This window comes from Candoia aspera, chromosome 5 (genome assembly GCF_035149785.1).
Source record: "Candoia aspera isolate rCanAsp1 chromosome 5, rCanAsp1.hap2, whole genome shotgun sequence".
Classification (NCBI taxonomy): Eukaryota; Metazoa; Chordata; class Lepidosauria; order Squamata; family Boidae; genus Candoia; species Candoia aspera.
Window position 1 is genome coordinate 60,956,527 of NC_086157.1, and position 26,307 is coordinate 60,982,833.

Consider the following 26,307-nt stretch of genomic DNA (forward strand, 5'->3'; position numbering starts at 1 on the left):
GCTGGTTGCCACTTCTAGCACAGTGTCCTCACTCTGGGGGCCAGGTGAGCAGATTGCTGGAGGCTCTGGCTTCAGCCTGCTGGTGATAAATTCCAGCTCTGTATGTAATAAGACCACATTTGGCCATGATTTAGTCATGGATGAAAAGGTAGAACTAGTGTGTTTTTGAAACCTGGTAAGGTGGCAATGGAATGCTCACTGAAATCTGCTCTCCCAAGTTTTCTGTGCTGCATCAGCCACATGCCAAGGTGGAGAGGAGTAGCAATGATCCTCTGAGAAAGTCTGTGGCAACTAAAGGTGCTGCTTTTGAGGTGGTAGGCTATGAGGGCTCTTATGTGATATAAGAAAGGAGAATCCTGCTTGTGTACTGCCCACCTTGCTGCATAGCAAAATTGCTTCCTGGACTCCTGCACTTTGTTACCAGGCTGATGCTGGAACATCCCCAGCTTTTAGTGCTGGGGGACTTCAATTTCCATGCCCTGGGATGGGGTTCGGGGACAGTTCAATAATTCATGGTCTCCACTAGCAATTATGGGTTTGTCTCAGGTAATCTCAGATCTGATGTGTGTATGTGGTCACACACTAGACCTAGTCTTCATCTCAGTGTACTGTTTGATTATCAGAATATGGAGAATGTGGTGGTTAGTCTTTTGCCATGTTCAGATCATTCCCTGGTTCATCTGAGGCTAGTTGCCACATGAACCTCCACAAGCAGGGGAATTAATTAAGTTGATCCATCCCATGTGCCTTATGGATCAGGATGGATTCAAAGGGCACTTGTGGAGTTCTCCAGTAATCAGGAAGGCAGTTTCTCTGAGTGCCTGGTTTAAATCTAGAATATGGAGGTGATCATAGCATTTCACAAAATTGACCAGAGTGGCCTCTCCCTGCGTGCCACTGAAGCAGCAAAAGAGATACATAGAGCTTTGGTAGAGGAAGACTGGAAATATACCTGACTGAGCATATGCCTAAGCTTATACCACGGTGGTCAGGGTAGTGAACTGTGCCACAGCAGCCTTGTTTAGGGTCACCCAATACTTTTTTGAAGTGAGAGTGAACAAGGCTGCCCCACAGGATGAATGAGCTTTCAGGGCAACATTTTGCTGAAAAAAATCATTCAAATTTACCCAAGACTGAACTCCACATGGGCAGTATCTATGGAGATGACAGAGGTAAAGTCTTGTAATGTTCTCTGCAATTAATGTCATCCTTCAGATTATGAGGAAGTGAAGAGGGTGCTGGATAGCATAAGCTTTGCCACCTTGGAGTTGAACCGTCACCTGACCTGGCTCCTTCAGATGGAGGCATAAGGGCTGAATCTGGGAAGTTGTCAATGCTTCACTAATGCCACCTGCCTTGAAAGAGGCAGTGATGCCCCCCCCCCCCAAGTCTCTCCTTTGATCCAGCTGTATTAGACAACTATTATCCAGTGTCCAATCTTCCCTTTTGGGAAAAAGTCTGTAGAGATAGTGATAACACTCTAATTGCAAAGGGCCTAGAAGAACTAGAGCCCTTCCTGTTAGGGTTCAGGCCTGGGCATGGGACAGAACAGGATTAGTCACGCTGGTGGACGACCTGCATCCTTCTGGAGTGTGGCAGTATAAAAATATTTTGAAAAAGAAGGAAAATAAATAAGTAAAACTACATTATAACTTACTGAAGTGTATGAAACCAGTAAAAAATTGTAAATACTTCGTTTCATTTACTTATTTACAAAATTTCTACATTCCTTTTTTACTGGTAAACAACCCCTTGAAAGTCTATACGATATTTAACTTTTGTCTTTTGGAACAACAAAAATCAAGCATATATCATGTTTTTCACTAATTTCTTATATTTTAAAAATTAATTTTTTAAAAATGAAAAAATACATATTCATCTTGTGAAGCTCGTAGCTTCATATATAAATTCCTTATCATGGGAAGTAGTAGTTCCATTTTATTCTGCTTTGGTCAGACCCTTCTTTAGTTTATATGTATTTTACAATTTGTTGTTTATTTGTTCAGTCACTTCCGACTCTTCGTAACTTCATGGACCAATCCATGCCAGAGCTTCCTGTTGGTCGTCAACACCCCCAGCTCCCCCAGGGACAAGTCCGTCACCTCTAGAATATCATCTATCCATCTTACCCTTGGTCGGCCCTTTTGCCTTCCACTCTCCCTAGCAACAGCATCTTCTCCAAGGTGTCCTGTCTTCTCATTATGTGGCCAAAGTATTTCAGTTTTGCCTTTAATATCATTCCCTCAAGTGAGCAGTCTGGCTTGATTTCCTGGAGGATGGACTGGTTGGATCTTCTTGCAGTCCAAGGCACTCTCAGAATTTTCCTCCAACACCACAGTTCCAAAGCATCTGTCTTCCTTCTCTCAGCCTTCCTTATGGTCCAGCTCTCGCAGTCATATGTTACTACGGGGAACACCATTGCTTTAACTATGCGGACCTTTGTTGTCAGTGTGATGTCTCTGCTCTTAACTATTTTATCGAGATCTGTCATTGCTCTTCTCCCAAGGATTAAGCGTCTTCTGATTTCCTGACTGCAGTCAGCATCTGCAGTAATCTTCGCACCCAGAAATACAAAGTCTTTCACTGCTTCTACATTTTCTCCCTCTATTTGCCAGTTATCAATCAAGCTGGTTGCCATAATCTTGGTTGTTTTGAGGTTTAGCTGCAAGCCAGCTTTTGCACTTTCTTCTTTCACCTTCATCATAAGGCTCCTCAGCTCCTCTTCGCTTTCAGCCATCAAAGTCAGTCCCTTCTTTAGTTTATATGTATTTTACAATAGTTTTGTTTATTGGTTTTAGGAATGGATTTTATGATTCGACTAACGTTTTGTTTCATAGGTGTAAACTGCCTAGAATTGGAAGATTATGCAACATATTTGGGTTGATAAATAAATAAACAAATAATAAAAACAAGTACTGTGTCTGCTTCCAAACACTACATCTTAAGAATTCAGAGGAACCGAAATAGGTGCAGAGAAAGGCAATGGAGATGATCAAGATCTTAAAAGCTAAATCCTATGAAAAGAGATTGAACATATTGGAAATGCTTAGCCTTGAAATATATCACAAAGAGGAAGATAAGTTTCTATTTTCTATCATTCTTAAATGCAAGACACAAAACGATGGTTTTAATGATAGGAAGGCAGGTTCCAATGGGCTCCTCTTTTCTGAAAGTAGTCAGGGGAACAATAGATACTGTAGCTATCTGTAGGGGAGCCTTTGATACCTGTATAGAGCTCACTGGCCTTTTCCAACACTAAGTTTCTAAACAGGAAAAACGGCACAGATTACTCGTTTTGATCGCTCTCAATATCAGAGTGCCCTAGTATATCTTTATTAGCAGCTACCATAGCTGCACCACAAATTAGGTCATATTTCCTATTGTCTGTCCTGATTCTTCCAGAATTCAATTTCACTGGGTGACCTCTGGTTGAATCATATGATTTGAGAAATGCTGAGTTATATGATTTGAATGATCAAGGCTAAAAACAGTTCCAATGCCTTATTTAATAACCCTTCTAGGAAGATCTACCTGTTTCCTATAACGAAAGCTAGAATATAATAATATAGAGGAATGAAAAGCATCCAATGTATTATGCTTTTTGTAGACCAATATCTATTAAATGATTTTAAATTCTTCACTTCAGTTTTAGACACTATATTATATTGAATAATAATCACATTCAATCCATTCAGATCTGTCAAATACTAGTTGAACTAAAAAGAAGATGTCTTCCCTACTCCTATTACAGAAAATAGTTAAATTGATGTATTGTGTTATGGTATGGTCTGCCTACATGTCTCATTTATACCAGCAGAAAATTTTGTGGGCATTACTCTAAACACCAGTGAAGTTTATTTGGCTGAAGGAATGAAAGATAGTATTCTGGCTTGGAGATGGTGTGATCTTTGAAACTAGGACCAAAGCTTTCTCTGGTGGAAAGCTCCTAGGAGTGGCATCCTTTTACACCAGCATGGATCTGATTAATTTCATCCCATCCACCCTTCAAAAGAAGCCCATAGTGTGGGGAGAGAGATGCTAGCTGGAAAATTCTAGGAGTTGAAGTCCATACATCTTGAAGTTCCCAAGGTTGAGAAACACTGGCTTAGAGTAAATATGGTTAACAGGAGGCAGAATAAATGATCTAAAATTTAGTATGTTGTGAAGATGTTTATTGAGTTTTTCTACTTTTCTTACAGTACTAGACCTCAGGGTCATCCATTAGATGTCCATTGGAGTTAAGCGGCTTATAAATTCAAATAAATAAAATTAAAATTAAAAAAATCCAGCAAAACTGAATGTAAGAAGTTTAAGGATCAGTAAGGGGAAATACCTTCTTTACACAGTATGTAAGGTTTGGAATTTACTGCTGCTTTTAGTCCTGGGTGGTTCCGAGTTCCTTATGTTATCTCAGCCTAAAACAGAAGGCTAACTTTAAAGTTAGCGCTTTCTTATGATCTCCAGTGGTGGGAGGCTTGAGTAGAGTTTACCAGACCTGGGCTACAAAAATTGGGGAGACTACTAGGTGGCAGCAAAGCTTCATGGTCTTCTGAATCTTTGCAGCCCAAACCTATACTCTACAAAAAAGATAAATACTCTGCAAAACCAAGGATGTGATCCTTCTTCCCTGCTACCCTAACACTAATCTATAACCTACACATTGTACCCAGGGTATGTGTGAAACAGGAACAGAAAGTCTCCCTCTTACCCTATCCATGGTGGTTCAGATTATTCGTTCACCATAACATTTTTAACTAAAAAAAAAAAAAGGAAATGACAACCTATACATAGTATAATGGTAGCTCAGTCAACTCTCAAAGATAGCTGTTCTCCAGGATATACTCTCTTTATTATTAATACCAGATCTCCAGATAAATCACTTACCTGTGATTTGCATCAGTCTTGCTTTATAAATATGCCTTCTGTGGCAAACATTCTTGGGCCTGATAAGCTTTGGCCTCATCCAGTGTTACCAGCAGGATACTTTCTGTGAGCTTATTATAAATTCTGTGTGGTTTATTATAGGGGTTGTTACTTACAGCCCTCTGATTTGTTAGATGAGAACTTCCATCATCCCTGATCATTAGAGATGCCAGCTAACACTGATGAGAGTTTGGAAAGATAACTGTTTTATAGCATTAGCAACTGTGAAGTTTGTTTTATTCTATGTGAAAGCTATATTGGTATTTTCACCCTTATATCTACTGAACTCTCTGGATTAAGTGCTATGTTTCAAGAACCTACTAAAACATATTGCCTAATAAACAAGTATTGTCCTAAACATCTCTAAACATCTTTGGAATTCAGGCATATGTCATTTTTTAAATGCCTTAACTGGTGGACATTTTGGAATATTCTTTGTTTAATTTAAAGCAGCCATCTCATCCCACTGAACTCCCACAATTGGGCTCCTAATTTAAATTTCATATTGCTACTGTAAGGTATAGAAAAATACAATTTGTAAATAAGGAAGATCTCTATATATATCCACATAAAGCAATATCATATAGATCTTGGTTGGGGGAGATTTTTAGGTGCAAATACTAATACTAGTTAATAGCAAGGGGGGGAAGCAATATATGTAAAAAGTTTAAACTAGTGAGCAACACAATGTTACACATTTAAACTAACAACAAGTCAGGAAGAGATAGTGGGAAACTCATCAAATGATAATAGCTAACCCAAGTAAAGCTTTCGATGTGTGAAGGCCTTGGAATGTCCGGATGTCTCAAGATAAGAATGTCTATTAACACATGTAAAATAAGGGTGAGGGTCTAGGGGATGAGGCGGTCAGAAGATTGTGCGTCTGAGTGCCCAGCCAATGGGTAAACAGGCCAGAAAGGGGAGGGGGGAGGCTGGACAGGGAAAGGTATAAGAAAGTGTGTATTTGTAATTTTGGGTGTGGCATCTCTCCTTTCGATCAGACTCTGCGTAGCCTGGTCGAGGTGCCCACCGCGCTTTGCAAACCGCTCAATAAAGTAAGTTCCTTTTCAGAGATCTCTGGTCCAGTTTTCATGATTTTTATATCCAACACTACCACAGTATGTCCTATCTCTGTTAAAAAGTTATATACTTGTATCACTACATATCAGTGAATTAGGAATCAATGCACAACGAACAGCAAAAGCCTAAAATCCATTTCTGTTAATGATCCAGAAAAGGCCTTTGAGAAATTTACAATACAGGAATTAATCCATTTAAATTTCTTGAAAAAACAAACGCAAAAGGACATTCTCAAATCCTTTAAACACATTTTTAAGAATTTGTTTCCTTTATGTTCCTTTCTGTATGGAGAAGCGGCACATGTCACCGGGTTGTTTCCAGGTAAATCTGTTTAAGACTGCAGCTATAATCTCTTACAGCGTAATCCTGCCCACGGTTACTTACAAGGGAATCTGCAACGGAGCCGGTTCTCCGATAAATGTGTCAACCGCCTTCGCTTTTAAGGTTCTACAATATTCTTTGTTATTTTGATAGCCACTATTGGAATCTCACTGTTTAATAGTCTTAGAATACAATTGTTTGTGTTTGATCAAATGTAAATACAGTTTTTAGCAGAGCTTCCAGATGGGTTAAGGAGCATAGGACGAAAACTCTTCATTAACCGACCTTCAGACTTAAAAAGATAAAACGAAACATTCAGATGGGTGTAACCATCGCCTAGACCGCGTATGCGTGTTGCGTCAAATAGGTTTACTTCCTTTTCACTGCATGCCGGGAAATGTGGTTCCTTGCCCAGTGGGTTTTCGGGGTGGACACAGCAGTCTTGGTTTCTTTCTCGTTGGAGTCTTTGCATTCCCTATTTAGAATCTCGTGTTGCAATTCCAGGGGAGACGCAAGCACAAAAAAATCCTCCACGTCTTCTTCTGTTCTACTGCTAGGTAACCGAAACACAGGCGAAGCGGAGTGAGCTCTTGGAATGAGGCAGCCCATGCGCCCCGTCTGAAATATAAATGGCGCCTTAAGATGCAATGGTACTGGCTCAGATGTGACAGTTGGCGCACCCCGCCCTATGACAGGGTGGAGTCAGTAGCGAGAGGAAATAAAAGAAAACGGACCTCAGACATGTAATCTTCTCCTGTTTCCTGCCCAGAAAGAATTGGCTGAAGTCACGTGGAAAGGGCCGGCTGGGAAGCCACGTGATCTGAGTGGCCCAGAGATTGGGAGTCGTCGCAATGGGTACCACGCTGGACATCAAGATCAAACGAGCTAACAAGGTGTATCATTGCGGGGTGAGCATTCTCTGCAGATGCTGCTGTACAAGTCCTAGTGATGTGGAGACGCAGGAGTGTTAGGGATATTTTTATTTGGGCGGAAAGGAGCGCTGCAATCTTGTTCCAATCTTTCTTGGAATTTACTGGTTGCATTTCCGAGGACTTCAGCGCAAAAGAGCTTAGGATCGCTTTTCAGCTCTCAATTTTTTCCAGCCGGGTTTTTCTGGAGGTAGCGTCCTTAGGATTGCAGGTTTCTGGAGCCGTGGGACCTGGGCGTCAGCGTGTGGAGCAGCAGATGAGGAGGTCGCTCTCGGTCGGATGATTCTGGAATCCTACTCCTGGGAGAGGGAGAGGAAATCCTTGCCCTTACAAAACGGACACATTCATGACGAAAAAAGAAAGAAATCTTCCTGACATCTTATGTGCAAGATTTTTTTCTGGACGTTCAGATCCGTGTGTAACCTCCTAGCTACATTCCAAAGGAGACAAAAAACAACACCGCTCTGCCACCTGAATTGCTGTTTCGTATGAATTAGGTTATGAAAAGTTTTACTGTGGTATTCTGGTGTAGTTACTGAGTAGGGGACACCCTAACATTTAGTGGGCTCTCTTTTCCCCCCCGAGGCTCAGTCATGAATTGAATTTTATGAGAAGTTGCCACGCAGCAATGGCTTTGAAAGACAGGATAACAATTTCTGTGTTGGTAGAAAAAAAGCATGTACTAGGAGTAGTGGAGCTGAAGGCGTTATTCCTGAGAATGTGGGTTTTTCGAGATTTTAGAAGATACCTGCATTTGCAGCAGGTTACCATGGGCAAGGAAGGGAAAAGTTGAGTTAATGGAATATGCATGGCAGAGTGCAAGAACTATTTAAAATGTGGCTGGGGGAAGCTTAAGAATTTATTTACTGTAGTAGAAAGAAGGATTTGGATGATGGGCTACAACTACTGTTATCTCCAGCCAATCTGGTGACTGGAGAAGTTGGACACAAGTGTTCCTATATGTTCTCTCCCAGAATGCAGAGTTTAATTAGTCCTCTTTTTTTTTTAAGTTCCTGAGAGTGATAAAGGGAGCTCTAAGATGAAAGGAATAAAATCAGATGTTTAAAATGCAAGGAAGAACATGTTATGCTATCCTTTCCCAAAAAAAAATTCTCCTTTGTTATAATTCTATGGTGTCATCTAGTAGAGCTTTGCTAAGCATCCTGGGCCTATTTTATCTAAATATGCAGCTTGACATTAAGAAACTCTCAGCAGTTAAGCTATGATATGTTTGTCTGGTTTTTCCTTGCTGAGGTCAACATGTCAAAAGCTTGTTGCACTGTTGAGATACCAGCCAGGGTATCTATAGTTTCTTCTTCTCCCATGCTATAGCTGAAAGAGGTTCTTCCATTCTGCAGTGTAGCAGGACCGGCTGTGGTACAAAGGCTCTTCTTTCCTCCTTTGCAGTCTTAGAACAGAATTGGAGCCCATTGCCTAGAGCAGTGCTTCTCAACCTTCGCAACTTTAAGATGTGTGGACTTTCACAGTCAGAATTCCCCTGTGGACAAGTCCACACATCTTAAAGTTGCCAAGGTTGAGAAGCACTGGCATAGAGTCTTAGTACAAAGTCGTTACGTTTCCCTCTGTGCTAAGATGGAGTTGTGGAGGCTCAGACCTCCCCCACAACACACAAAAAGGGGAAATCAGGGGGAAAAAAACCTAGCTTTGGGGGTTTGGGAGAACTGGGAAATTTTGGAAAATTTTTAAAAATCTATGTTCTTTTAAAATAATGAATGCAATAAAAAAGAAGGGCGTGTACTGCTCTCCTTTATTCCTGCTCAAATAATTTCTATTAACTTGTAGCAGGAAGACATTTTACCTGGAGTATCAGAGCACTATTGTTCCTGTACAGAGGGCAAAACAGGGTGAGACAATTTTAAAATGCCAGAGCAAGATGCTTTCCTGCCCCCAGCAGTTACTGGCATTTCTGCCAAAGGAAGAAGAGGATTCAGTGTCTGCTTTGTTTGTGGTTTTTCTGTTGCTGACTTTTTATCTAGGGGTTGGTGAATCTGCTCTTGACAAGACTGAAAGAATATAATTCTGATTTATTATCATGATGATGGTTTATTATGTCTTAAACTTCATTTTTCCCAACTTGTCCAAATGAGACTTAGGTTTCTTAGAGTCTTGTAGTTTATAATTCTATTTATTAGAAAAATTAAAAACATTTTAAATGCAAAGAGAAAAAATATTTTTGATTAAATTATACTTTTATATTTAATAAATGCACTAACCATGATAATTGTCTGAGTAAATCAAATACATATTGAATTTGTCTTCTGAACAGATTAGTAAAGGGTGGTGTAAAAATGAATATTGCATATAGTTCAGTTTTTTTTTTTAATATATTTTTTCCCAGAAAGTTAAAACCCATAGGGGTTTCCCCCCTTTTTTTTTTAAATAGGGAAACAAAAATGACATTTTTCCAAACATTAAGCTCAAATGCCATTTTCACATAAATGTTCAACATTGCACAACCATTTCATAAGCAAACCATTCCATATTTAAAATTTTCCAGTTACACCATCTCTGCCTGCAATTTACCATTTTTCAATATTCTCACAACATCTATTATTTCCTTTTCAACATTTATTTTCTCAGACACATTTGTGGCATTCATTTCAACTCTCCTTTTGACTTATTAATATTATTTCTATACAAATTTTTAAATACTCTTTCCAGTATTAAATACATTAATTTTACTGAAGGGTTCAGGTTTAGATTTTTCACCCTCTTCCAAATTTTTTTTATTGTTTTATTGTCAAAATTGCTCTATGCTTCATTTGCCTATTTAAATCGTAACCATTCCTTGCTCTCTTTTGATCATTCCTTGGACCTGTCTTTTTCTTACTATATACATTATATATATTCTTGCTATATACATTATATATACATAATATATCTTTGTCTCATCCTCATTTTATGCAGCATTCTTTTATATTTGTTTTTTCTCATTGACAGCCTTTTTACTTCACTCCATCAAGCTTCCTCTTTCAGACCTTCCGTTATGCTTTGGTGGCACTTTGTAACAGCATTATTTTTCATTCTATTCAGAGTAGCTTCCATATTCTGTTTCTTTCTGTCCCTTCATTCTGATGAGCGATTAATCTGTCTTTCAAAATTTTTCCATATAGGACTCATGTTTTCTCTTCCTGAAGACACTTTATTTTTGCTCTAGTTTTTAACTTCTCTCCTTTTCTGCTATATCCGTGTTTTTTGCAAAGATGCAATTTTAATGCTACCAGACAATGGTCTCTCCAACATTCAGAACGTTTCATCACCTTTGTGGCCTTCACTAACTTTCTAAATTTTTCATCATAAGAATCAAATCACCCATGCTTTTCTATTCAGTGCTTTGTCTTCTATACACATGAATAAACTTATGCCTAAACAATGTATTTTAAGACATTTTTCTAAGCAAATACATATCAAACCATCACCACTCTTGTTTATTCTTGGGACTCAAAATGACCCAGTCACTCTTATCACCGTTCACTGAAGCATAATATGTAATTGTCACCATCCTATGAATTCCTAATTTAATATACATCCATAGCAACCTAGACAGCACCATACTATCAATACATACTATTTTTATATCATTTTAGCCCTTTCATTATTAAATCTGCACTTTAACTCACATGCATGACATCTAGTCCAAACCACCTTCATTCACATCTGTTCTTTTGTTGAATAAGAATAAGGTGACTAGACTTACTCCATTCTCAGTCCAACATATCTCACATAGTTGTTATTGTGGGGAAAAATAGGAAGAGTGTACATTGTGTATACCACCTTGAGTTCCTGAATGAAAAGACAGAATATTATCCTCATAAATAAACACACAATGTGTGTGTGTGTGTATTCTTTCATTTTATTCACTTATTTTTGATCTTTGCCATCTATCCTCTTAATATTCCAAGTTGCTATCTTCCATATACCATTGTTGTCAACAAATGGTCCATGAGTATTAATCTCTGCCACCTATCATGGCTTTGGTCAATTGAAGTTTCTGCATAAACTTTTTTGGTATGAAGAAATGTGATAAATAAATAAAGGAAGAGTAAACTAGGTGATCACATTCAGTTAGAGTCATGCCACAGGTCATGCTGGTCAGTTTTAACACATTTTGGGCACTATTCTGTGCAAGCTAGGATATCTAAAATGAAGACTACCTTTGCAAGCCAACTTAATATTGCCTTAATCCAACTAACCAGGAGGTTCATGCAATATATTGACATGCTAAGTATACTGGTACTTCTTGGATAATTATTATATTGTTATATTTAGATTATCATAAGATGTAAAATTTAGGAAGTAGCATCATAATTGATTTATATGATGTTTTTAATTTTTCCCCAATTAGGAAGTTCTCACTGGAGTAGTGGTCATAACAAGTAAAGATTTGATCCAGCATCAGGGAATCTCATTAACAATGGAAGGATCTGTAAACCTGCAGCTCAGTGCCAAAAGTGTTGGTGTGTTTGAAGCATTCTGCAATTCTGTTAAGGTACAAATAATAAAAATCATGGATTATGGAACACTTTTCTAACAGTGTTCTTTATATGAGAAGAATATAAATAATATATAACAGAGAGGCTGGACCTATTAGATTGGTCCACTCTTGGTGACTGATGAACCTGCAAGGGTTCCAGAGGGAGCTGGGGGTTGTTCCTAATGGTCTGCTGCATGGTCCCATGAAGGCCTTAGTCGCCGCTTGGAACAAGAGGGTGACTGTGGCCTTGGATCGCATTGCACCATGCGACCTCTCCCTTCCCGTGGATCCTGTCACGCTCTCTGGTTTACAGAGGAGCTGAAGGAGATGAAAGGGGAGAAGAGATGTCTAGAGTGCTGCTGGAGGTCAACAAATGATGAACTTGACCAAACACAGATAAGAGCCGCTATTAAGGCCTACCTTGTGGTGGTAAGGGGAGCGAAGCAACAGTACTTCTCTGCCCTTATTGTGTCCGCAGATTGTTGCCCAGCAGTCTTGTTCTGGGTGACCTGAGCCCTTTTGGGCTGAGGGGACCCAGAGATCCACCTCCAAGACTGTGCAGAGGAAGTTTCAGAGCATCTGTTGGACCAAATCGCTTCAATTCTTTCCCAGTTAGACTTCAGCCTTGGTGCAGGTCCTATGGAGATGCTTGGAGCACAGTCTTATCCTGTTATTTCGGAACAGTTTGAACCTGTTGGGCCTGAGGAAGTGGACAGGGTCCTAATGACTGTGAGCTCAGCCACCTGCTCTTTAGAGCCATACTCTTCCTGGTTGGCCAAGGCTGCCCAGGTGGTGACATGTGGGTGGGTTTTAGCAATGGGGAATTTATCCTTGAGAGAGGGAGTTGTCCTTTTGCCTCTTAAGTCTGCCCCCTCCTCAAGAAGCCACCACTGGATCCCGCCATACTGGACAACTTTCGACCAGTGTCCAACTCCCTTTTTTAGGGAAGGTTGTGGAGAAGTTGGTTGTGCAGCAGCTTCAACAGACCCTGAATGAAGCGGATTATTTGGACCCCTTTCAGTCAAGATTCAGGCCTGGCATGGGACAGAAACGGTATTGGTCACACTTTTGGATTATCTCTGGCTGAAGCAGGATGGGGGTAGTTCATCCATCCTGGCTCTCCTTGACCTCTTGGAGGCTTTCAATACCATTGAACATGGTATCCTTCTGGATTGGCTCTGGGGATTGGGTGTGGGTGGCACTGTATTGTGCTGGTTCACTTCCTTCCTATGGGGTCGATACCAGTCGATATTGATTGGGAGTGAGAGATCCCACCCTTGGCCCCTACTATGTGGGGTGCCACAGGGTTAGGTGCTTTCTCCACTCCTGTTAAACGTATACATAAAACATATACATGGGGTAGATCATCTGTCGCCATGCGGTGAGGTATCATCAGTATGCTGATGATACTCAACTGTACCTCTGCGCCCCTGGCAAATTAATTGATGCTGTTGATGTCCTGTCCCGGTGCTTGGAGGCTGTGGGGGTCTGGATGGGGAACAACAGGCTTCAACTGAACCCTGACAAGACTGAGTGGCTTTGGGTTTTAGAGGCTTCTGATTCTGGGACTTTACCATCTCTGGTACTGGATGGGGTTGCCCTGCCCCAAACAGACCTGGTTCGTAGTCTAGAGGCCCCTCTTGACTCATGATTCCTGCACAAGGAGCAGGTGGCAGTCATGGCCAGGAGGGCCTTTGCACAAGTTCATGTTGTGCACCAGTTGTGTCTGTTCCTGGACCGTGAAGCTCTACTCACAGTTACTCATGCCCTGGTCAGCTCCCGAATGGACTACTGTAATGTGCTCTATATGGGGCTGCCCTTGAAGAGTATCTGGAAGGTGCAGCTGGTGCAAAATGCAGTGGCATGGGCAGTTATGGGTGTTCCTAGAAGGACACTCATTACACCTCTGCTCCATGAGCTGCATTGGTTGCCAGTTTGCTTCCAGGTGCAAGTCAGGGTGCTGGTTTTGACTTTTAAAGCCCTACGTGGCTTGTGGCCAGGTTATTTGAGGGACCGCATCTTCGTGATTACTTCTATCTGTCCCATAAGGTCCAGCAGGAGAGGCATGTTGCAGGTCCCGTCTGATAAGATGCAGAGTTCCATCTGATGGGACCCAGATGGCATGCCTTTTGTGCTGTGGGTCTGCCCTCTGGAACATTATCACTCCTGAGGTGAGGTTAGCCCCAACCCTTATGGCCTTTCGGGAAGCCCTTAAAACATGTTTTTTTCATCAGCCCTGGGTATCCCCTGGCAGCAGAGAGCCTGCACGTTGGTTGCACCACGTATGACATCTTAATTAACCCTCTTGCAATCTTGATTTTACTTTCATTAATTATTTAATTCGTTTAATTGGTTTTTATATTTGGTTTTAATATTTGGTATTAATAGTTGGTTTTATTGTACGCCACCCAGAGTCACCTTGTGTGGGCAGCCATATAAATTTGATAGATAAATAAATAAAGTTTCAAAGAAAGGCTTACTAGGTACTTGTTTTTTGTTTAGTGCTGCTAATTCCTTCTGCATCTTGCATTATTGCATCTTGCATTTTGGTCAATGAACATGTTTGGATGACCATATAATACTTATTAAAACAAAATACAATATGTATTTTTCCTTTACATGCATCTGTTTGCTGTGTACAACATCAAACCATATACCTCTTATCAACATAATTTCACGTTCCTATGAACTAGCAGACTGTAGTTGCAGGGTTGGAATAAGCCAACAAATATAATTACAACTTGAACTGATTTACTATATAGGCTTATTTCATAATGGATTAGCATTATTTCTTGGTACAGATGTGTTAGTTTGGTATATACAGGGAATGCAATCTTGATCTGACTAAAGCTTGGCGTGGATGGGTAGGCAGTAGCTAAACTTTTAATTGGCTCTTGAGAGTTTTGAGCAGTGAGCAAATCTTAATTTTTCAGTTTGTTTATGCAGATATTTGAGATGTCACATAAGGCTTCTTATTTTTACTATTTTTTGAAAATCATGATGTACAATTGAAAAAGATTGTGTGTGTGTATATCTATATCTATAGATCTATAACTCTTTTATCTATATATCTTTTATCTATATCTATATCTGTCTGCTGCCTGACTCCCAGTGACTCTGGGTGGCATCTGTCTGTCTGTCTATCAGATAGGAGCGAAGCTTCTTTTGACAGGAAAGACCTGTAAGCAAAAAGGTTAACATAGGTGCTATTCAATTATTCTACAGACTCTGCACATAAAGATAAGTGGCTAGGAAACCATTTGGAAAGTTTCACAGGTACAGGAGGCTCTCTGCTCCCTGTTCTTGTCTTTTATGTTTCTGAAGAGGAGAAAGTGATAACCAGAGCAGGTGGAAGCAGCAGGCTTCTCCCCACTTAGAAGAGCATGTACACGCTTAGAATGACTGCCCTCAGTTTAACATGTTCTGTATTGCTCAAGCCAGTATCTGGTATTGTTTGCAACTGAGTGTACACTATACTTTTGTAACCTCAAGAATAAATAAGATTGCTGCTCTGTTTCTTAAGGTACCTTCAAAAAGTGTGCATTTTGAGAAATTCATAAACTTTTTGCTTGCAACCAGAAATAAAGGGCAATTAATGTTTAGTCTTTCCTAAATTTTGTGTATTGTTTTTTTGTTTTTGCAGCCTATCCAACTAATCAATAGTGTGGTAGAAATGGTAAAATCTGGAAAATTGCCTAGTGGTAAAACAGAAATTCCTTTTGAGTTTCCACTGCAAGTAAAAGGAAGCAAAATTCTTTATGAAACTTACCATGGAGTTTTTGTCAATATCCAGGTGAGAACAGTTGTTAGTCTAAGAAAACTTTGCTGTTTATGGAGAACGTACACCATTGCTATTAATTTTTTAAGATTCAGCCAAGTAAGTTCATGCCATTGGAAGGGAGGGAGGGAGGATCTTAATAGAAATGTACAGACCTTTTAGACAGTTTGTTTTTTTTTAATGAGATTTATGTCACCTAATGTAGGCTCAGAACTCTTTACAAACAAAGTATCTTCCTGCAAGCTCCAGTATAACACAACAGAAGATGTCTGGCATAAACTTTGAATTCACAATTGATATGGCTCAGTGTCCTGATACCTAACCTGTTTTTATTGCTTAAACATTAATAAACAAAACTCACTGGGATTTATGACAGAGGCTTACATTGAGCTAATGATTGTACTGCAGAAATTTGTTTGCTTCCCTTCCTTTTGCAGGTTGCTCAAGTCTATCCAAGACAGTAATATACCTAGTCGTGTGAAAAACACTATGCTTACCCTTCTTCCTTGCAATACTTTCCATTTCTGATCTGGAATAAAATGGCTTTATTATTACTATGGTGTCATTGCATACAAACATGAAGTACAATTTAGTAATACAATAATATAGGAAAAAATTAAATATTGGTAAAATTTATTAAGATTTTAATTTATTTGAATTTCAGTTTTGGATGGAAAAACATGGAAAAATCTGTGAGTTAAAACAAAGCATTGTCTATGTTCCAGTGTATTGGCTTGTGTATCCCACTAGCTATTAATTTCAGTCTCTTTCACTATCAACTTCTTTAAAGAATGAAGCAAATCTAAATTCAAATACCTGGTTAAAACTTTAGGTTATAAAAGTTAGGAGTTCTATTAACAAAAAGCACCCCAAAGCTTTTTCTCCTTCTAGAAAAAAATAAAATATTTATTGGCCTGCTTGTTTGAGGCTTAATAACAGGATATAAATTACCTTGTTCTCGTTGAGTTTTTCATTTGATATTGCAGTGCAATAAACAGACATTGGATATTTTCCTCTGAGTACAGCATGATGATTGGTGTAAAAAATTTAAACTCTAAAATGGAGATTATAAAGAAAGGTCTAAATCTGGCTGGAAAAAAAATGCAAAAGCAAACATTCATTGTGGTGGACTGAAACTTCAAAACTTGAGGTAGCTCTGCATCTCAACAACTATTTGAAATATTTGTAAAGTTCTTTTCTAGCAAATCTGAGCCACTGCATACCCCACACACTTCCTTAACAATTATGGTATTGTCTTGCAATGACTCTTTTTAAGGAATGATTAGCTTATCAAGTTTAACCCAACTGAAAAGAATGCCAATCATCTAAGTTAAATGGTGTTCAGCAATGAAGAAGAGAAGTTTCTTATCAGGGGCCCTGGGGTAGATTTTTTTCCTATTTCTGTGAGTTTATCTGTTTAATGAAATAACTAACCATTATAAAGTAATGCAACAATGTCAGACTCCAGAAGTACGTATTCTTCAAAAGAATCAATTCTACCCTTTCAGTGTAATGTAGGAGCTTATTGCAATGGTTTTTATTTAAGACAGCCCTTCCCCAGGTTACTGGAGTACATTAAATCCATTGTCTTAGTTATTATAAGCAAAATGAGGTGTTAAGTTATTTTATCCTTCCTGTCCTCAAAATCTCCTCTGAAGAAATGTAACCACTCCAGAGCTGGTTTTAGGGAAGAGGACCATTGGATTTAGCCCAGCAGAAGAGGATGATTGGAATCTTGTGTTTACTCTGCATTTTTACTTTCTGTTTTGATTGGATTTGGTTTTTAGCAATGTGCCCAAAGAATTTTTGAACTGGAAGATTTTTAGAATATATCTTACCTTAAACTACAAACATTTTGAAATAAGACATTTCTAGGTAGAATTTCAAAAGTAGATACAAATTATAGTGCATATAAATAAAATACGAATTAGCAAAATTAGGACCGACTAGTAATAAATATTTATTTTCTTATTTCATGGGAAGAATAACGGCCTTTCTGTTTTGCATATTTGTGTAGTATACTCTTCGATGTGATATGAGGCGCTCTCTCCTGGCCAAGGATTTGACAAAATCTTGTGAATTTATTGTCCATTCACCAGTAAGTTTGCTCTTAGGAATTGATTACTAGAGATTTGTGAATATATTTATTCATTTAGTTGTAGTTGGACTGTTCATAAAAGTCTCAGAGGAGCTCATATGAAGTTAATGCAGTTAAGCAGATCTGTAGCTATTTTTTCTCTGTGGAATGAAACTTCTATGCATGCACAAGCTGGAGCTCCTTATGTGAACTTAAATGCCCCTTTTGGTCCCAGTGAATGTAAATATTGGTTCAGGTACAGATGCAACATAGTTCATGTTTCTCAGAATTTATGTGATGTTTAATTTTCTAAGAATATTCAGGCTAGTGCTTTTTACCAAAGATGAATTAAACATACGGTAATTTTGACATTAGCCAAATGGCCATGATTAAAATAACAGTATTAAAAAGGATACTACGACAGAGAAAGCATGCCGCCTCGGCCATAAAATGGCATTGCTTTAAAGATAGGAGCATGCCTACTCTGTTAAAGGGTGGGCAGAAACAATAGGATGGTAATTAATGAAGCTTGCACAGCAGAGGCATTTCATCAGCCTACACAGCACACCCGTAACTGCCCATACTGCTACATTCTGGACAAGCTGCAGCTTCTGAGCAGTCTTTAAAAGCAGTCTCATGTAGAGCACATTGCAATAATTCATACACATGGTAACTAAAGGATGAGTAACTGTGAGAAGGGACTCTTAAGTCCAGGAAGGGGCACAGCACACCATATGAATCTGGTAAAGGTTTCCTGGCCAGAGCTGCCATCTGCACATCAGTTCTGTGTGAGGGAGTGCACCCCATTAAGAACTAAAGGCAAAAATCCACAGCACTAGAAGAACCAGGAACACACAGCCCCTTGGTCTTGTCAGGGTTGAATCTAATCTGTTCCTCCCCATCCAGATCCCAACAGCCTCCAGGCACTGAGACAAGACCTTAACAGCAGCACTTGGCCCACCCAGGCTTGAGATACACAACTGGGTATTATCAGCATGCTGGCAATACCTGTCTTTCTACATGAAGCATCTAGGTGATGTTAAGCAGAAAGGGTGAAAGTATCCCAGAAGGCAGGGCCTCAGACTCAACCATCACCACTCCTATCAACACCAACTGAAACTGGCTATGGAGAAAAGGAGAGAACCACTGCAACACCATGCCTCCCACTCCTAATCCTCACAGTCAAGATTAGTCTCATCAATTTCATCCAATCATGTCTTTCTCAGTCTCTCCATGCACAATTTTTTCATACAGTTGTTTCACAGTTTGATCCTCATTCATTGTCTCTCTATGATCAAGCCACATCAATGTACTCCTTTCATACCAATCACTTTTGATATGGTCATCCATGGTCATTCAACATTCATTCATTTTTAACTTGATCTCTTTTTGCTTTAGCATATATTTTTTTAAAATAGCCCATTCTGCCTTCATTCAGCTTACTTTTAGAGCAGAAGCACAAGGTTTACATACCTCTTTGTAGTACTTTCAACAAACATTTATTGTTTACAGCAGGTGACATACTACTCACTACTTTTCTACCAGCATTTGCATGACTTAAAACTATACAGTATGTACGTGAACATATGCACATACATCTGAAGTGGGAGGAAGAGAAATTCTACATAGGTCCAACAGACAGCCAATGAGGTGTAAGGGGAAGTGTTGAACGCGGCAGGGAGACCAAGTTCTAATCCATCCACAGCTACAGAAACTCACAGAGTGACTCTGAGCCTAGGTCACAAGGAGGTTGTGGAGGAAAAATAAGTATTGTATTGTACTTACAGTAGGTATAAGCATTTACCAAATTAAAATACTAAAATTCTACATAGATCCAAGAAAGAGCCCATGTAATATAGTGATTAAGGTCTTGTATCAGAAGCAGGGAGATCCAGGTTGTAGTCCACTCTCAGTCATGGAAGATGACTGAGTAACTTTGGGCCAATCTTACTCTCAGCCCACTCCACCACTCAGGACTTTTGTTGTGATGAAAATAGGAGGAGCGAGTGCTATGTATGCCACTTGGAGCTCCTGAATGAAAAGCAGAGCATAAATCTAATGAATATAACTGAGGGAATAGGAATTTGAGCTTAGGGAATAACCAAATATTATATTATTATATATTATATTATATTATATTATATTATATTATATTATATTATATTATATATAATGTACAGTTAATTCTACACTCAGGACCCTAAAATACTAGGCTGGCCTCAGCTATAATGTGAGTTTGCTTTTCATTATCATTAGAAAGATAGAAAGGACTTTCTACCTTGATTAGAGCATGCTTCAAATAGTATAGCCATGCAGATGCGTGGTTAAGATTAATTGTTCTTACCAAGGTAATACCTTGCCAAGGCTATTCTAGTAGCAACTCATACTAGCTCTTCTAACACACGAAGTGCATGACTTCAAATATGCACTTCCTCAAATTAGATAAATGACTACTACATTTACAGTTCTGAACTTTCTTTTCATTCTTTTGTAGCCTCAGAAAGGTAAGCCAACTCCAAGCCCAGTGGACTTTACTATTACTCCTGAAACACTACAGAATGTGAAAGAGGTAAGAACCATCTTAGCGAGCCAGTTTGGTATAGTGGTTAAGGCACCGGGCTAGAAACCAGGAGACTGTGAGTTCTAGTCCCGCCTTAGGCACAAAGCCAGCTGGGTGACCTTGGGCCAATCACTCTCTCTCAACCCTGGGAAGGAGGCAATGGCAAACCATTTCCGAAAAACCTTGCCAAGAAAACTGCAAGGACTTGTCCAGACTGACCTGAAGGCACAAAAAAGAAAGAAAAAAAGAACCATCTTGCTTTAAAAAAGTATAATAGCTCTCAGAGCGGGGGAGCAGCACCAAACCAGAGGTTGAAACCATATGAAAGAGTTTTGTGCTCATGGTCTTCCTCATTGCATGCTCCAGTTTCCTTCTACTTTTGATTTAGTGGCAAAATGTAACTTGTAATTGTATCAGAGCTGAGCAAACATGATTTGCACAAACCAGGATCGTATAGAAATAGAAAGCCAAAGGAAGGATAGGAGTATATGGAGTGGGGGAAGAAAATGCAGACATAGTTTATTAAAAGATCTTGTTAGAGAAATTGATTCCTCCTGTTTACTTGTCTGAGTGATTGTTTTGGATTGGGTGTGCAGTGGAATGATTTTTTCTGAAATGGATCTTTCTCAGTGTTGAAAAAAGTCAGTTAAACAAAATTGGGTTTGAGCAAGCCAACAGTTAATAAAAACAGTCACTGCTTGGGGGAATCATCCTAAAGGAGCTGCTTTTCAAAAGGTTCCTGGCAGCTCAAAATGGATCTTGGCTTTGGGAGGCAGGGCTTTAATCGTGTCCTTGATATATCCTTGAGACTCCTGGAGATACAGAGGGAGGTTCTTCTTCCCTGGAATGGGTGATTAGGGTTCTCATAATTTGCAGTGAGGAATATTCCACCTTGTTTATATAAGGATTACATAGGTGATGTAGAGATTATTCTCAAGTATTTCCCACCTTAGGATAATTAATTTAGGTTTCACTGATTTCAGTAGGTGTGCTATTTTTTTTAAAAAATTACTTATTTTGTGTCCAGATCAAACTTTGCTCTGCCAAAATGTAGCCACTGCTACAGCTTTGTCATTAGCTTGCTGTAGGTCATTGACAGTATAAGGCTCTGGCAATAATCGGCACACCATCAGATGCACCGGATCTTAGATTTCTCCACATTCACATAATATATTGCCATCAGCTGGCAACCCCCACTTAAATTCGTCTTACATTTTGGCACCCCCACCCTCAGTAGGTGTGCTATGAAGATGACTAAGTATGGATCCAACCCATTCTTTATGAAGTGCCTAGTTTTTTATGTCTTATGCTTACATTAGAAATAGTCCCTGCCTACAGGTTTAAAGTCTGAGGAGATAACTGCATGTTATATTAAACATGTGCTTAGAAAAGCACATGTTGCTTAAGTATTTCACATGTATTTTGAAGAAAAGATATTGAATGGGATAAGGAGAGGTGATGAAAGAGCAAGCAGTAATTTCTTCTCTTTTTCCCTCTGAACCAATGAGCAATAAGGGACAAATAGCCATACTATGAAATGAAAATAATGTGTGGAAAGAACAAGAAAATCTGTACATTCAATTACCATTACATACTGTAAATTACATATTTTTTGCTTTTTCTCCTTTTTGCTTTTAGAGAGCATTGCTTCCAAAATTTCTCATAAGAGGCCACCTCAGTTCAACCAACTGCATCATAACACAACCTCTAACAGGGGAGTTGATAGTGGTGAACTCAGATGCTGCTGTTAAAAGTATTGAACTCCAGCTGGTACGAGTGGAAACCTGTGGTATGTCTTTATGTCTGCCAGTGCATAAATTGGTGTGGGAGAACAGAATCTGGGGTGTGTTCTTGAGCTGTGACTGTCAAATGCTTCTGTTGTTCTGGATAGTTGGACAGACTAGAGGACAGTTGGGCCCTCATCCACATCCAAGCGTTCCCAGTTGTGATAATGTACTGTATATATTAGCAACAAACATTATTGGAATTTATTTGGCAGTTACCAACCTCATATAAAAATAATTAAAGCTTTGAAATAATTTTGATTACTTCTAAAGTGAAGTCCCCTCCAGAAATTTGAAATGAATCCAGATCTGTGTAATACTAAATTAACTTTATTAATTGTTAATACAGTTCTTACTTGAAGTTCCTCCAGCAGCTCTAGACTGATCTGGACACAGCTCCTCAAAGACACCCAACCTATATGGGTGACTCATTGAGATCTTGATAATGAATGTTTAAGTACTAAATCTGCCTACATTAGAATATATTATCTAGTAAGTTGGGGGTTTTGAATGCCACTTATGTCTCATTTTTGCAAAGGCTGTGCTGAAGGTTATGCTAGAGATGCCACTGAGATTCAGAACATTCAGATTGCTGATGGTGATGTCTGCAGAAATCTTCCTATTCCAATCTATATGGTCTTTCCAAGACTGTTTACGTGTCCTACTCTGGAAACTACAAACTTCAAAGTTGGTAAGAACTGCATTTTGAACTATCAGACCATAGAAGAGCCCCTTGTCTGATACTTTATTTCTGCTGTGGTCATCCAGCCTTCTGTAACAAAAACCCATAGGTAGGACATCAGCTGTACATAGCTCCATCGTATCTTCCTTTACTTGATTTTTCTCTGAGATAAAAAGGAGCTGGCAATTTTGTTAACTTTCCTTATAGGAGTGTTGCTCTAATCATTTGGTTATACTGAATCATCTTTCTTTTCTTGACGGTATCTCTTTTGAAGTGCAGTGATTACAACTACAGTATAAAAATATTTCAAGTGTGGTTCCTCCACAGATTTTTATAAAGGCCAGCCAGTGAGTGAGTGAGTGAGTAAATGATTGATACATCTTGTATACCACTGAGTCGAGTTCGCCTCCTGGCAGTTAACAAAATCGTATACATAATATAAAACATGCACAGCAGGCAAAGCAATAAAACATCTATGGTTAAAACGATATAAAACTAACAATACATTAAATTACAACAAATCAGTACGTAACAAAAAGGTCATATCAACAGCAACATACAAACATAGATGGCTTCTAAGTCAAAAATGTTCTACCAAAGAGCTCAGTCTTGAAGCAACTTCCAAAATGAAATCAAGATGAAGGGAACTTTGATCTCCATAGGAAAACTGTTCCAAAGAGCAGATTCTGCTACAGAAAAGCAGCACTTTCAAGCTCCAATAGTTAGGCCATTATCAATACAAAGTTCTATATTAGAATGTTTTGCCCCCTTTCCCAACACGAGTTTAGTTTAAGCAACTGGTTTAGATCCAGTGCAGGAACAGACACAGCACACATCTCAGACAGCAAGAGCTTGGATTACTAGGTATATTTTAGAATAATATTTTAGAATAATATTGGTTATTTTAAGTACATACTCAGAGGGACGCGGTGGTGCTGCGGGTTAAACCGCTAAGCTGTCGATCGGAAGGTCGGTTCGAAACCGCGCGGCGGGGTGAGCTCCCGTTGTTAATCCCAGCTCCTGCTCACCTAGCAGTTCGAAAACATGCAAATGTGAGTAGATCAATAGGTACCGCTTCGGCGGGAAAGTAATGGCGTTCCGAGTCGTCATGCTGGCCACATGACCCGGAAGTGTCTATGACAACGCCGGCTCCAAGGCTTAGAAACGGAGATGAGCACCGCCCCCTAGAGTCGGATTCGACTGGGCTTTACGTCAAGGGAAACCTTTACCTTTACCTAAGTACATACTGTCTTGTTCTTTGCTGTGCTAGTAACTTTATGTATACATGCTATAAGTACCCCAGATGGTAGACATAATAATCTGTGCTAATTCCAGGATTCTTTTTCTCACAGAATTTGAAGTTAACATCGTTGTCCTCTTGCATGATGATCACCTCATCACAGAGAACTTTCCACTGAAACTCTGCAGAGTGTGATTATGCTCGTTTTGCAGCTACTGCTCAGACCAGATACATCCCATTTGTTGGACATCCAACAAACTGGCACTGCAGGAACTAAGCAATATAACCCTATTATTGTCACAATTTGCTATTTTGAATGATGGACCAGAATTTTAAGTTACAGCGATAACAATGTTCTGACACAATGTCCAATAAGAACTCGGTCACTTTTGTCTGTAATGTCACTGCGCTACAAGTGTTAATGGAAGTTGAAATGGGAACTATGTGGCCTACACCTCTATCTTTTCTTATTTGTTTATAAGAATTTGTGAGTAAGAAATTCAGACATTAAGAGGAAGAATTGCGTATAGGAATATGTTGTTTTGACCAAAATTATTTTGTATATATGTCTTAGCTTACCATGCTAAGCAAATTCTACCTTAATTCTGGAAATATTTGTATGTCCCATGAGGTGTCTTAAATAAATATATATATGAGATGGGAAGTGCATTTATGAAAACATTTGACTAACATACTAAAAAAGCAACTGAACTTTTCAAAACAAATGGAATTTAGTCATTCCTGTTTCCTCTGCAAGCACCTAAAGAACACTTTTTTGCATCAATTTCCTCTGGGGAATATCTTAACATATTTAATAAAAATATGTCTCTCTGACCTTAATAACCAGTTGAAGAATTAGTCATAAGGAGCTGAGATTGTACAATACTGGCATTTTCTGGCCAGATTGCTGTTACAATGACATGAAGATAATTTGGGTCAACACAGAGGGAAGAGTGATGGGTACAGGAGAAGATAGAATTATTGCACTTTGCCTACGTTTGGAAGGTGTTGGACTATTTGTTGAATGCATTTCATTTTTGATGTGGCATCAGCTTGGCAATACTGTAGAAAGTAAACTTCCCCGTTACCTAACCCTTCATATATATGATTGTTGATGGTGTGAATAAATCATTCATACATTTTAAATGTTGTTCAATAAATGCAATTAGCTCTGAGTTGTTGATTTGTATAAAATAGCTGAGAGCATGTTTCGTTCTTCTCAGATGCCCACCAGGACATTTTAAGTTAAGAATTTAAGCCTGTTAGACCTGAGGAAGTGGACAGGATCCTTAAGGCAGTAAGTGTGGCCACCTGTGTTTTAGATCCATGTCCCTTGTGGTCAAGGCCACCTGGGATGTGATGTTGGATCCAGGTGGGGGCGAATGTATACTTCAGAGGGCAGCTGGTTCTGTGAGCTGTGAAGGATGTGGTCCAGCCCCTCAAGAAACCACCACTGGATTCAACAAAGCTGGATAATTTTCATTCCATCTCCTACCTTGTCTCTTTTAGGGAAGGTTGTTGAGGTGGTGGTTGGATTGGAGCTTCAAAGGGTCCTGGAGAAAACATTATCTGAAACTCTTTCAGCCTGGTTTTAGACTGGGATCTAGCACAGAGATGGCATTGGCCGTATTTTTTGATGACTTGTAGTGGGCCTGGGATGAGAGCAGTATATCCCTCCTGGTCTTCCTTGATCTCTCAATGGCCTTTGTTACCATCAACTATTGTATCAGCTGGCTCAGGGAATTGAGAGTGGGAGACACTGTTACGGTGGTTCACATCCTTTCTCCATGATCAGTTTCAGGTGGTGGTGGTGGTGGTGGATGGAGATAGGTCCCTGCCTGCAAGGTGTCTCAGGGGGGTCTCTACTTTTAACATCAACATGAAGCTGATGGGTGAGGTCATCCATTGACACCAGGTTAAATACTATCAGTATGCTGATGTTACTCACTTGTACATCTCTGCTCTTCTCTTAATACTCTCCCAGTGTCTGGAGGCTATGGGGATTTGAATGGGAAATAGGCTTTGACTTGACCCTAGGGAAACCAAGTAGCTGTGGGTATTGGACCACCTAGGATCTGGAGATTTTCTGTTTGGTTCTACATGGGGCTGCACTCCCCCACTCAGAGCCTGTGAAGAATTTGGGGGTCCTCCTAGACTCACAAATTCTGCTTGAAGAGCAGGTGGCAGCTATGGCCAGGAAGGCCTTTGCACAACTCAATACTGCATGCCAATTGCACCCATTTCTGGATTGGGAGACCCTAGTCATAATCGCTTATACCTTGGTTGGATTTCTGCAATTTGTTCTACATAAGGTTACCCTTGAAGACCATCCACCGATCCAGAATGTACGGCACATGTAATAATGGGCACACCTTGGTATGCCTGTATAACACTATTCTGTGAACTGCTCTGGCTCTCAGTAGGCTACCTGGTGCAAT

At 39.5% G+C, this 26,307-nt stretch overlaps 1 protein-coding gene across 1 annotated transcript; it reads left to right on the plus strand.

Moving 5' to 3' along the window:
• Window positions 1–7,066: 7,066 nt before the first annotated feature.
• VPS26C (VPS26 endosomal protein sorting factor C) lies at window positions 7,067–25,044 on the plus strand. The gene is made up of 8 exons (XM_063305362.1): window positions 7,067–7,232; window positions 11,620–11,763; window positions 15,392–15,541; window positions 17,544–17,624; window positions 20,098–20,172; window positions 21,802–21,952; window positions 22,486–22,638; window positions 23,982–25,044. Exons 1-8 carry the CDS (start codon window positions 7,176–7,178, stop codon window positions 24,062–24,064), a joined length of 894 nt encoding a protein of 297 aa, XP_063161432.1. The 5' UTR covers window positions 7,067–7,175; the 3' UTR covers window positions 24,065–25,044.
• Window positions 25,045–26,307: the final 1,263 nt, after the last annotated feature.

What these genes read in the sequence shown, in the direction of transcription:
- VPS26C (XM_063305362.1), top strand. Translation starts at nt 7,176, where the DNA reads ATGGGTACCACGCTGGACATCAAGATCAAACGAGCTAACAAGGTGTAT. An exon ending in ACAAGGTGTATCATTGCGGG is followed by an intron (nt 7,233 to 11,619) that starts GTGAGCATTCTC and finishes TTCCCCAATTAG; the next exon opens with GAAGTTCTCACTGGAGTAGT. An exon ending in AACTACAAACTTCAAAGTTG is followed by an intron (nt 22,639 to 23,981) that starts GTAAGAACTGCA and finishes TTTTTCTCACAG; the next exon opens with AATTTGAAGTTAACATCGTT.